Source organism: Lepidothrix coronata, unplaced genomic scaffold (genome assembly GCF_001604755.1).
Source record: "Lepidothrix coronata isolate B3197 unplaced genomic scaffold, Lepidothrix_coronata-1.0 Scaffold69, whole genome shotgun sequence".
NCBI classification, from domain to species: Eukaryota; Metazoa; Chordata; class Aves; order Passeriformes; family Pipridae; genus Lepidothrix; species Lepidothrix coronata.
The window spans coordinates 4,068,099-4,081,467 of record NW_016690249.1 but is presented as its reverse complement, the minus strand read 5'-3'; the positions used below and the strand labels follow the sequence as shown (position 1 = coordinate 4,081,467).

At 37.5% G+C, this 13,369-nt stretch overlaps 1 protein-coding gene across 4 annotated transcripts in view; it reads left to right on the top strand.

Moving 5' to 3' along the window:
• DCLK1 (doublecortin like kinase 1) overlaps positions 1-13,369 on the top strand; it is a 248,269-nt gene that overhangs the window by 124,073 nt on the left and 110,827 nt on the right. For all 4 annotated transcript variants that reach the window (XM_017818597.1, XM_017818599.1, XM_017818598.1 and 1 more), the window contains exon 4: positions 2,508-2,607. In XM_017818597.1, coding sequence (XP_017674086.1) covers positions 2,508-2,607 — 100 coding nt within the window. The remainder of the gene's footprint in view (positions 1-2,507; positions 2,608-13,369) is intronic.

The following is a 13,369-nucleotide window of genomic DNA, read 5'->3' as shown; positions in this document are numbered from 1 at the left end:
ATCAAACCTGATTTCCTTCTATGACAAGGTAACCCTCGTAGTTGATCAGGGGAAGCCAGTTCATTTAATCTTTTTGTATTTCAGTAAAGCTTTTGATACTGTCTCTGACAGTATCCTTCTGGACAAAGTGTCCAGCACACAGCTGGATAGACACGTCATGTGGTGGGTGAGCAATTGGCTCATGTGTCGAGCATAGACAGTAATAGTGGATGAGGAAACATCAGATGGGTGACTTGTCTCCAGTGGGTTTCTGCAGGGCTCCATCTTGGGCCCTGTGCTCTTCAAAATCTTCATAAACAACTTATATGCAGGACTGGAGGGAATACTAAGCAAGTTTACAGATGACACAAAACTGGAAGCATCTGTTGACTCCCTTGCAGGCAGGGAGGCCCTGCAGAGAGACCTCGACAAATCAGAGGACTGGGCAACCACCAACCATATGAAGTTCAACGAGGGAAAGTGCTGACTTCTGCACCTGGAATGGGGTAACTCTAGATGTACATACAGACTGGGGAATGAGATGCTAGAAAGCAATGCCAAGAAGAGGAACCTGGGGATCCTAGTCGACAGCAAGTTGAATATGAGTCAGCAGTGCCCTGGCAGCCAGGAGGGCCAACCGTGTCCTGGGGGGCATCAGGCAAAGCATCGCCAGCCCGTCAAGGGAGAGGATTGTCCCACTCTGCTCTGCACTGGGGCAGCCCCACCTTGAATATCGTGTGCGATTTTGGGCATTGCAATGTAAGAAAGATTATGAGCTCTTAGACAATGTCCAAAGGGGGGCAACGCAGATGGTGAAGGGCCTTGAGGGGAAGCCATGTGAGGAGAGGCTGAGGTCACTTGGTCTGTTTAGCCTGGAGAAGAGGAGAGTGAGGAGAGACCTCAAGGCAGTCACCTCAGGGGCAGGCACTGATCTCTTCTCTGTGGTGACCAGTGACAGGATGTGAAGAAATGGCTTGAAGTTTTTTCAGGGGAGGTTTAGGTTGGGTATTAGAAAAGGCTTCTTCACCCAGAGGGTGGCTGGGTGAACAGGCCCTTGGAACAGGATCCCCAGGGAAGTGCTCACTGCGCCAAGCCTGTCTGAGTTCAGGAAGCATTTGGACAAGACTCTAGGGCACATGGTGTGACTCTTGGGGATGGTCCTGTGTGGGGCTAAGGGTTGGACTCGATAAACCTTGTGGGTCCCTTCCAACACAGCATATTCTGTGATTCTGTGAAATTGGCCTATTAAAACATTAGTGCCCTATTGAATTACAAAACATTATATAAAAATAAGCAAACATAGCATTTTAAAATCTTGTAAATGTGAAGTGAGAACAGACTTTACCAAGTGTGTTTATTTTTGCAAGGTAGTCAGATATCTAATTTGGTTTTAAAATTTGTCAAAGTTGGATCAGTAAGCCCAAAGTCAGGTTTTGGTAGTCACTGACTCTTTTTTTAATATGATTTAAATGATTCAATATGATTCCATATGTATGGAAATTAACTTAACTTAAATTGTTAAGTAGTGCCTTGTGAACTAAAAGCTTTTATAAGGAAATCATAGAATCACAGAATGGTTTGGGTTGGAAGAGATCTTAAAACTTGCCTAGTTCCAACGCCCCTGCCATGAACAGGGACATCTTCAACTATATCAGGTTGCTCAGAGGAGCATCCAATCTGACCTTAAATGTTTCCAGGGAGGGAGCATCTACCGTTTCTCTGTTCCAGTGTTTTGCTATCCTCATCATAAAAATTTTCTTCCTTATATCTACCCTCTTTTAGTTTAAAACCATTACCCCTTGTCCTATTGCAGCAGGCCCTACTAAAAAGTCTGTCCTCATCTTTATTCCAGGCCCCCTTTAAGTACTGAAAGTCTGCAATAAGATCTCCTCTGAAATCTCATGTATGGACATAAAAGTACACCAATGTAATCTTCACTGTTCATATTTGGGAGTAAGAAAGAGATTATCCTTTTACTCAGTTCTGGAAGAATTATTACCAGCTCATCTGACTTTCCTGTTCAGCTTGGGGCCCTCGAAGAGACTTCACATTGACTCTGGTATAGAGGAAGAGTTTGTGAGGGAAACTCAGTTCACACATATGAATTTCATTCCCTGTCAGGGAGATTTTGCTGAAATAACTACGTTTCATTCTGAATACAAAGTTTTAACCTTCTTTCATTGCATTCAAAAGATAGAGATGTGGGCTCAAAAGCAGATTAATTATCCACTAACTACTTAATGCTACCTTGTGCGCAAACAGAAGGCATTTACCTCAAACCCTGTTGATGCATCATGTAATAAATCTGACAGTTATGGCTTTTTGTCTTATCTTTCCTTGCAGTGTTCATAAAACTGTTTCTCACTTGTAACAGATGGTCAGAACACAGCTTTGAAATTTATCTGGAGATGAAGCCCTGCTGATTCCATTAAAAGTGAAGCATTTTCAGGGAGATGGAGGCAAACAGGGATTTATTGTTACAATTCTGATTATTTCATACAATGCCTTCCTTTCCTTTTTGCTTGCAGGTGATGTGCCTTCAAGATTTTTTTGGCGATGATGATATTTTTATTGCATGTGGACCAGAAAAGTTCCGTTACCAGGATGACTTCTTGTTGGATGAAAGTGGTAAGAAGATATATTTTCCAAAATGTTTACAACCAGAGTAGAGGGCAGATTTCCATATCATGCTAATTAAGCTAAAACTGTATCACCTAAATTGATTTCCAAAATAGAATAAATATTTTGATTCTACATATGGAAAATAAAAGATCTAAAAGCAACAATAAAGCTGTCTGCCTATACAGCATAAAACTTGACTTCAGCCTGAGTTTCAGATACCATAGGAAATAGGTATGTGTTTGGTGGAAAACTCCTTTTTTGTAAGATCTTTTTTAGTGTTTAGTTTTATTTGCTGTTTGAATTTATTATGTTTCTTTATCACAATCTCTCAGGCTCCCAAACCTTACAATTGAGAAACTTGACTGAAAAATTGGTTAGAGAAGATTTCTTTACAGTAGTAACTATTTAATAGTCATTATGTGCCTACTTGTTTAACTTTACCGCTTCATCATTGTTTTTGATGCAATTATATATTCACAATTCAAGATGGTGCAATTGTATTTCTCTGACTAACCTGAGAAACTGAAGGGCTTCTTGGTTTACCTGGATCCAGACAAATGCTCCATTAGCTTGTGAGGAGGAGAAGGCAGCAACTTGTGAAGACCCAACATTGTGAGTTAAAGAATGACTGAAAAAAGAGGTATCTTCTGGGCAAGGGAATGACATTTGGTATCAGGCACAGACAGAAGCAAGAACATATTCTGCCTTCTCAAGAGGACTTCATAATATGGAAATAAAAATCAAATAGTGTACCAGATCTGCTGTTTGAAGTAATGAAATTGCTGTAGTTGCCTCCAAGGCAAAATGTACTAACTGTGGAAAAATAGCTTTATACATCTTTAGGATGGGAATTAGAAAGGTAAGGAAGACATTTGAGCAGCAGTAGAGGAGTTTCCCAGGTGGCTATGTGGACAGCATGGCAGTCCTTGCCTTAGATGAGAGGAGGGCCAGGTAGTTGACTGCATAGTCTGGATTCACTTGTGTCTCTTATCTAAAAGATGATGCTGGCAGCAGCCCAGTGTCTCCTCACAGTGAATCCCAGGGCAGTTTTTCCATCACTGACTCAAGAAGTACTGACAACAGATTTGTCTAAATCCCGTTTTGAAGTACATAGCTGTTTTTTGGAGGTTTCGTGTCAAAGTACAGACATAGCCTGTATCTCCGTCGTCTTTATTTGTCTGACATATCAGCATCTTTTTGAGTAAGCACAATCTTTCTCTAAATTTTGGTGCTTAAAACCATATTATACTGAGCTTAAAAAAAATAAATATAAAAGCTTAAAATCTAGACTGAAAATACAACTTCAGCTATTTTTAGTAGTGTTTGCTTTTCTACTAGGTAAAGATTCAGTGAACATTGACTGTTTTTACTGCAGGAGTGAAGAAAAGAAGGAAAATCAGATTCCAGTCTATGTCTCTAATTGCTTTGAAAAGTGTACATCAATTTTGCTCTCTCTTTTTTGGGAAGTTTGGTATCAGAGAACTTCTTAGCTGATGTACCAACTGATATACATTTAGCCAACCTCCTCCGAGATTGGAGCAAGTGTTGGAGAATTACAAAAAAAAAGAGTTTTAACTTGTTTGCTTAGCAAATGAAATTTGTGTGATTGTAATGTGTCTGTGTGTTTCTTGTAGTTAATCTAAGACCATTACAATAATTAGGAAGTGCTGTCCAACTGTGCAAGTCTTGTAAAGCCTGTCTCTGCTTCCCTGAAAAGCAACATGAAGCAATACTGTGCTAGTCGGTCACTACGTCCCTCCAGTATTTCCATTTCAGACAGATGATGAGAATAACAGTTTAAGTGTTGCAGCTGGAGAAGCAAAGAACAGCAAAATTAAAAAGTGGGAAAGAAAAGGAGAGAGAATAAATACATAAACAATCAGGGTTCTGGGCTTTTGGGAATTACTTCTCAGTGAGGAAGAATGCCCTTGTTTTGTGATCTGGGTTCAGAACTCCTGATACTAGAGGCAAGCAAGAGACAAAGTTTCTGGGATTCAAAAACCTGTTGTGGGATTCATTTTGGCTAACATTAAGTATCAAGAGAGTAGGTACCTGCAACTGAGCCATTCACAGTAGGTTTCTTTCCCAATAAATAAAACTTAGATCTATTGACAAGATAGATGGTAGATGTTTGGTCAACTCAGTTGAAAGTGTATGTTTCGAACAATTCATGTGAATTATTCTCCAGAAATGTCTGTTTTACTTTTGTAAACGCATCTATATGCCTGATTTAGCTGTTCTTATCTACACTATGTCTATAGAGTTGCTGAAAAAAACTTTAAGGATGAGATTAATTCCACCCTATCAGAAATGAAAAGTCAAAAGACTCATCAGTCTGCATTATCTCTAGTCATCTTTCTTTATTCTGCTCCCATGGCTTATTCTTGCAAGAGTCGGAAATTTAGAAAAGCCAGCCTAGAAGTCAGTGAATCAATCTCCCCATGTAAGTATGGGATTACCATTCCCCATCTCATTTCTGACATGCTTGTCTAACAAACCCCTTTAATGCCTATGATGAGGAGGAATCTGTGGCCTCCAGGGATGTTCTATGCCAGTGGTGAACCCTTCTCACTGTTTTTTGGCTATCTTAGCCCAGAATACCTTGCTATAAATGAAACCCATTGCTACTTTTCTTATCTCCTGTGAATATGGGAAACAGATGATTCCTTTCTCTCTGAAAAGATCTGTGGGCTTCCAAGAACCTCATGAATTTTCTTTTCTTTGGCTGAACAATTAGTTCAGCTTTTCTTTGCTTTGACTTCAGGCTCAAACCTATCCTTGAAGAAGGGTGTGTGTTCCTTCTTTATGTCATCTCCCTTCTCTGTTTTATGTCTTTCAGGAAGAGGCATTGCATATCCCTTTGGCAATCAGTTAAAAAAAGTCAGTTAATTAGGGATCTATCAAAGAGAAAAAACAAGCAGTTGGCACTATACATTGCAGTTTCTTCTCTGCCTTGATGTACAGATGGTTTTCATATTAACACTTTATTGCATGAAATGCAGAAACCATAGGAACTATCCCCACCATAATTCCTAACAATCATCTCCATATCTGACGTGATCAATAGATACGATAGCCACAGACACTTCCATCAAGAAAACTGCAAATGGGACATGAAGATGCATGTGAGTGAGCATAAAATTAAGAAATAAATACTCCTTGTTTGTCAAGCATCAGTAGTGATGCTATTTTTGTAGCAAGTTTATGTGGGAAGTGTAAGCACAAAAGCATTATTTTAATGAAGGACACATTGCATCAACCACCTTGTAAGAAGAAAAATTCCTCATTATAGAGTATGGCAGTGGCTGCTTCAGACATTGTTAGCTTGCAGTTTTGGAAACTTTCCCAAAAATCACGTTTTCTTTAACTGATGACTGTTCAGTTTTCAAAGAGGTCAGAGGATGGTTTTCTATAGCCTTCAGCTGTGTCTTGGCAGAGATTAGGGTCTAAGGGCCATGATCACAAAAATATTTGCAATCAGCTATTATTTAGGCACCTAAATAGGATTTAGCAATATAAATAACTCATGAGATTGGCCATAAATGAGAACATTTCCTTGGCTTATACACATATTTCTTTCTTAGCACTGTAAAATAAGAGAGTTTTTGAGGCTGGTAGTATCAGACTTAAATTTTTTAAAATTTAATTAATTTTTATGTTCAGTTAATGTTGACTGAGTGCTTTGGAAGCTTAAGAGTTGCACAAACCTAAGTATGGCAGACTTCATCACATCCTGAGGCGCATCATATATACAAAAGCTGCAGTCTCAGCTGGCCAAAGCCAGTGTCTCTGCCTCCAAGGAGAGTGTAACCAATATAGAATGTCTGGATGTGAAAACAACTGCAGATTGCTTGTCCAAATCACATATTACTGTGATGGAAACAATGATGAGAATTACTCTATTTTAGGGGGAAATTAAGACTGGAATCTTTGAAACCTAATTTCACTTTGACTTTGCTGGCCTGTGTTAGTCCTCTGCTCAGCATCTCTGTGCCAGCAGTGTTACTGCTTCATCTTGCCAGCAGCAGACAACTTGCCAGGAAAATCTGAGTCCTGTGATGTCCACACACGTGCGTGAGCGCATGGAGGCATGCACATGCATCTGATCCAATAACTGTGGTTAAGGTCAGGAGTATCATGTTTATCCCTGTTAATAACTGTCATGTTTCCCTAACTTTCATTAATCTGTCCTTCCTAAAAGAGGGAGGAAGGGGAAATAAGTTATAGTCCTCGTCTACCCTGATTTATAGGACAGAGACTGATGTGTTAAGCAGCTTTTGGCTGAACTTAGGAGTGGAGAGCATGCTGGCTGACTTACTCTGCCCTCGTCAAAAACTCGTGCTTTGGCAATTGGAAAGTAATGGTGGATTCTGGGGACTTTGAGATATAAGTTTGCTTTCAACAGAGGCATAAATATAAAATGTTCCACTGCGGTGTGATACTTTCAAATGTCAACAGCTTCTTGGCCTTGGAGACAGATATTCCATGTATGAAGCAGAAACAAACTAAGGCAGGAGGGACCAGTCCTCTGGCTGTATGTACCATTTAGAATAGTGATTCAGAAAGGGTAGAAGAAGTTGTTTTTCTGGTGGATTTGCATCCAATGCCCCCTTTGCTTTCCTACTCCAGGACCTCCATTTTCATCTCCACCCTTTCATAGGGCTGCAGACAATTTCAGAGTGCTCTCAGCTCCCTCCCATTTGACACATGACTAGTTGTCCTCATTTCCTTCCTGACAATAATGACATTAATAGGGTCTCTCTTTATCCAGTAGTGTGATAGTTTCACAACTTGCGAAAAACTATATCCCCTCACTGAGACCACTCGTATCCAGCTGTGCTGAAAGTGCATCCCCTCCTCCCTTGGCCCATGTGCCCATCAGGCTGCATGGAAGTACTTGGCCATATGGCAGCATGTGAGTGACTCACTTGTTTCTGTTGTGTTAAACTCTTAAAAAGCGAATACTGATCTTCAGTAAATACTCATAACAGGCTGTTAGCGTGATCATCAGGTGGCTGTTAATATAATATCATGTGGTGTTCATTAAATAAAATCTGTAGTAACACTTGAGTCAAATGAGCTGTTCATAAGAAAAATGCATTCACAGAACTTCAGGGTTTTTTCTGTGTAGGATTTCTCTTAATATATGCCTTTTTAATAGATGTTCTTGATTACATAAGCCCACTTCTTTATCTGTTGTCTGCAAGCTATTTGCTTTGAATATTCTCTATCGTGTGTTTCATAGGTCTACTTATTTGAAACATTGTTTCTCACCTTTCTACCTAAGCATCTCTAGCAGGAAAGTTTGATCACTTAAATCATAAATCTTTGCTTCCACCCAGCTGGCAGATTTATAGATATGAATAAGGACATTAGAGATTTCAAGAAGATTACATATGTGCTTTCCAGTCCAGATTTACACTGAAGTGCATCTCTCTTCTTTCCTTTTCCCCACCTCCTCACCATGCATGCATGTATATTTGCATAGTTATTCCTTTTCATCCACATTGCTGTGAAAAAGTTGTCTATATGTATAACCAGAAAACATCATGATCACTTACAACTTATAAAACAGTCTCTCATTGAAACTAGCCAAACAGTAAGACTGCAATTAATGCTTATTCATTCTACTCATTGAACCAAATGTTCTTCAATATGTTTTCTGCAGTATTTACTTTCTCTGTTAAAAATAGCATGAATGAAACGCCATCCAATAAATTAGAACTGGTGGAAATTCCCATTTCATTTGCATAAGGAGGTTTGAGTGTGCATATTTCTTCAATGTTTTTCCACGGTAAGGCTCATTTAGCATATAAAAGTGCTAAAAAGTTTGCATTCAAAAATATCAAGGATTTCCTCAATAACATTTGCGTAATAATTAAATTGCATTTATATTGGGAATTTATAATATAAAACTTCAGCTTGTTTCAAACGAAAGAAAAATTGTTATTAAACATCATCAATATTATTATCTTAACGTACAAGGGATTTTAATCATAGCTGGTAATGTTATTAAATAGTAAATAACAGAGTAGACAGAATGTATTTATTGGTTTTGTATAGCTTGATATTTTTACTCTTTCATTTTATTTTTGTGTTGTAACTTCCTGAGTTGAATCTTGCCAGGCAAACATTTAGATTGATCAGGTGGTCCAGGAGAAGATATTTCTTACAAACATTTTAAGCTATTTTCCCAAACTGTGAACATCTCAATTGTATATTCAGATGTAGAAAGTGCAATTCCAATGTTTCTGAACAGTTTTATAAACAAACTTTTAGTTCTGGGAAAGAAACACAGAAATTTGATAGACATAACAGGGTAGATCTTGGGACTCGAGCTCTTAGTTTGACTGTCTCATATCTCTTTTTTCATGGAAGTTGATTTATTATACAGCTTTTGAGCCTATTCCACTTTTGTATAATACTCCATTCTAGATCACAGGTTAGTTTTGAGCTTGTGTGTTCAGTCTTATACTCAGAAGACGATAGCTGCCAAAATAGCTGCTTCCTTTAAATTCATTTTAGGAGAGACTTTACATTTTACTTTTCCAGTTCCAGTGATGATGGAAGTAGCAGATAGTGGCTGTATATTATAACCTTCTCCACCAAGTTGTTAAGTAGTTCGGTGACAAGCATAGAGTAGTTTAACATCCGAGATGTTTAGAAATCACCTTTTCCATATGTTTATCTATACGTTTCTTGTCTTGTTAATTAGCTGGTAAAATGGAGCATACAGTGTTAGTAATCTTGACAAGTATGCTTGTGCTTTCCAATGCCGGAAACTGTGGGGATCTGATCAATTTCTGAAATGATGTTCTGTTGCAGGAGATCTTTTGGGTGAACAACATAGTCCCATTTTCTCCAGTTGATATGAGACAGCTTGGAGATGAGTAGTTCTTACAGCATTGGTGCTTTATTATTCAGTTTGAGAACCTGAACAAACTATGCTGTCTGCTAAACAGTACTAGGATGTGCCCTGGAGACCTGCCTGTTTGTTGGGTAGGGTGTTGTATCAGAGATTTTGTACTGAAATTAGACTCTACTCATCAGCAATAAAATTGGACTGACTTGTTAAATTTACCATTTCAATTTTCTACTTTCCATTCTAGATACATGCCCTATATCTGGAGTTTGTCATGTCTTGAATACACTTTTTTAGTGCCAGAGCTGTCCACAGATTCTCTTATACTGGCAAAATATTTCAAAAAGAGAAAAAATATCAAAATCCAGAGTTCATTAGATTTTAGAAAATAAAAACATTCCAAAGGCATATGAAGAAAATATATTTATCCTTAATAATTATGAGAAGACTTTTTTTTTTAAAGTCTTATCAAACACAAACTTTAGTACAACAGCTGAGAGAGAATCAGACACAAGCTGGATAATATTTCAAAGTGATAAAATCAGAAAGTGGAATACATCAGTGATAGGTATTCATGTTTATATACTCATCCACATTTAGTGAGATGGTGTGTATACAGACAGAAATATATCAGGTATAAAGGCCAATAGAAGACTTCTGTATAATGACTGTGTTGTTCTGCACTGCAAAACTGATGGTTCACTATATAGGCTTCAACAGTGGTTCAGTGCTGTTATTTTCAAAATGCAACCTACAGAAATTTCCCACTGAAAACATCAAGAGTCTTACCTGACAGTTCAGGTTGCTTCTGTGAACAGTCACCTTTGAATAAACTTATTTTCATAGCATAGCTCCCTGCAGGAGAACTGGATGCTAATAATATGCATAAAGTAATATAAGGCTGAGTAATCTTTAGGAAGTCTCATGTTGCCATGGAATTGAATACCTGTAGGTGGTGGGTCATGGAGCTCTGATTTGGGTTCTTTTATTCTTCAGTCAGAGCTTTTAAAATTTTGTTCCAGAGGAAGTGTAACAGTTTTTTTTTTCTTTTCGTTTTGGAAGAAAATTTTCTAGGGACTTAAAATTTATTGAAGCAAGAAGGGGGCTAACATGAGATTTCATTCTTTCAACTGAGGAATCTGGGTCAAGGAAAGTTTTTGGAAGATTGCTAATTATTCTTTATAGAGTGGAGAGTGGTTAGAAGACAAACAAATTTAAATTGCTTAGTGTTTCCTGTTACCCTGGAGTAGAAAAGAGAATTTTTTTCACAGCTACTTAGAACTGTTAAGATTGTCTAGCAAAAAAAGGAAGACAACTTCCAGAGCAAGGCAGTTTCTGATGAGGACATGATGTTCAGGAAGAAAAAAAAATCCTGGTAGAGAACAAATTTGATGAAGCTTTATACAAATTATTTCTGTCTTTAACTTTACGTGCTCTTTCTGTTCTGCAAGCACATACTGACATCTACAGAATAAGTGATTTCAGAAAATAAGACAGACTTATTTTTGCATAGCAGTTGCTCTACGGCAGGTCTGTAAGATAGCCTATATTGTTTTCTGCTTAGAAAAATGTAAATTGGGAAACCATGGGAAATACACAACAGGGAGCAGAACTTTGGGATCAAATAAATTGCTTGAAATTGCCATTATAAATAGAATTTTTAAATTCATACTTAAGCATTTAATAATAAGGACAAACCTACATAAATAAGATAGAATTGATATTTTTTTCAAATCACTTTGGGGAGGACCTCTCTCCTGAGATTCTAGTGGGAGTCTACTGAGATCATAGCTCAGACTAGATGCAGACAGATAGCTGTGTAGTTTTTACCAGTATTTTACCATAATACTAAAATATTATGAGATGTGTTAAACTTCCTAGATGCATATTGCAGATAAAATGCTACTAATGCTAACTGGGAATGTTTATTGATTTAGACATAGTGCTGTTAAGAATAATGATATTACAAAAAAGCTGTCTTATAAAGAACATTAGATATTGTAATCATATATTGATTTCATTCATGTTGAATAGAAGATTAAAGAAAACCAAAGCAGTCCAATAATTAAGGGGTTTTTTTTATATTAAGGTAGAACAATTTGAAAATTTGAGATAATTAGTGAAGTTAATTAGACTTAAGAGTTTGGGGACTTGAACACTGGAGATCTGGAGTTTCAACCAGAAAGCAAGCCAAAAGCTGTCTTAGGTTTGCATCTGTCCAAAATATTTTGATAAGGGTCCAAAGTCAACTGGCAGAAAAGGGAAAGCCTAGAAAGAATTGGTTAGCAAAGATGTCTATACCAAAACCTAGGCATGGAAGTATTCACAATCACATTTGCCAAAATTATGCTGATTTTGAGTAAAGTTTTTAGCCAGATGTGGAGAGTAAAAAAAAAAAAAAAGAACAAGAAACAATAACAAACAAAACACCACGAACTGAAGTCATGATACAGTGTACTAATGACCAATATACTATTTCAATTTTTTGGCCTCTATATTCAACAAAAATGAAATATGTCATGGGGCAAAAGCCCCCTGTCTAATCAGAATCTTTGGAGAAATGAAAGTTACATTAAATCAATTGCAAAACTCATTATGTACAAGTAAGACCTGTCACTGTTGAGGAAAAAACAAGTTTGTATATGCTATTAAGATAGTGACAGAATTCAACGCTCTGCACCTTCCTGTAAAGCAAAAAGCCTGATATTAGTAAAGCTGGTCTGTCATTTTTTATTGATCTGATTTTCCATGTTGAATAAAAATAGTCTCCTTGAGTTTTCAGAGAGAACATCAATCTGTGAATAAACTCATGTGTAAACTTCAAAACACTCCTCTGACCAATCTCAGAAGTATGCTGTGATATACAGAATGAAAGATGGTTTCATGGGCTGTTTCCAACCTAACATGCATTTTCAATCTGCAATTATTTAAACTTTCTCAGAAAAAGAAATGTCACTAGGACTTTACACACCTCAGTAAGCGTTGTGGTATTAGCAGATGTTCTTAGTAAAGCCACATTTTCCAAATATCCCACTGTTAGCCTATTGCAAGGATGACTCAGCCTGTTTACTTTAGTTTTATCTAAATAATTATAGTAAAATTTAATTGCCTGAACCAGATAGCATTCAAGGAGAACCCATTAATATTAGGGGCAAAAGCTGCTTAGGGATTTTTGAATTAGACACAGTCCTGGAGTCCTTAGCATTTTTTAACTTGGGAGGCTAATTTCTGTGTTTTCTGTTGATAGGTAGAGCAATGTTGCGGTAAGTCTGGAGGTACCACTGTGGAGGTTGAAGAAGCAAAAATGTGGGTGGGCTGGAAATTGTATGTGCCTTTAGATGACAGGTGGGTTTTGTTGCCCATGTTGCAGCACAGTTCATGGTGTGAGGCATGTGTGTCCAGGTGTGAATATTGATTTAACAGCAGCATATAAAAGTGCTGTGCTTTAGTAAGACTGCTGTATTTAATTGTTTGGTGCGTGTGGATTTTGTCTGTAAAAAGTAACTGTTGAGGAGGTCTGTATTGTAGTAAGTTTGAATTTCCAATTTTGTCTTTTTTTTCTGTATAATTTGTAGATTCCTTAGGCTCTGGTTGGTTTGATATTTCTCTTATGTCACAGCTCAGTATTTTTTCTTCTGTGTGTGAAAACTTGATAAAATCCATTCTAAATCATTAGTATTTGATACTGAAGGCATTCTTTTTTTTTTTTTTTGGGGGGGGGAAGGGGCTACCAAGTGCTGTTGTAATTTTAAAAAGCCATTATAATACCGGGTGGTTTTATTTCTTCAGGCAACATCAGTTTATAGTTTAGTTCTTTAAAAATTGCTGACTGCTAACTTTCAGTACTCCTATTACAGGCAGATTTGAGGCACTAATTAGACAAAAATCAGTCTGTAATATTTTGAA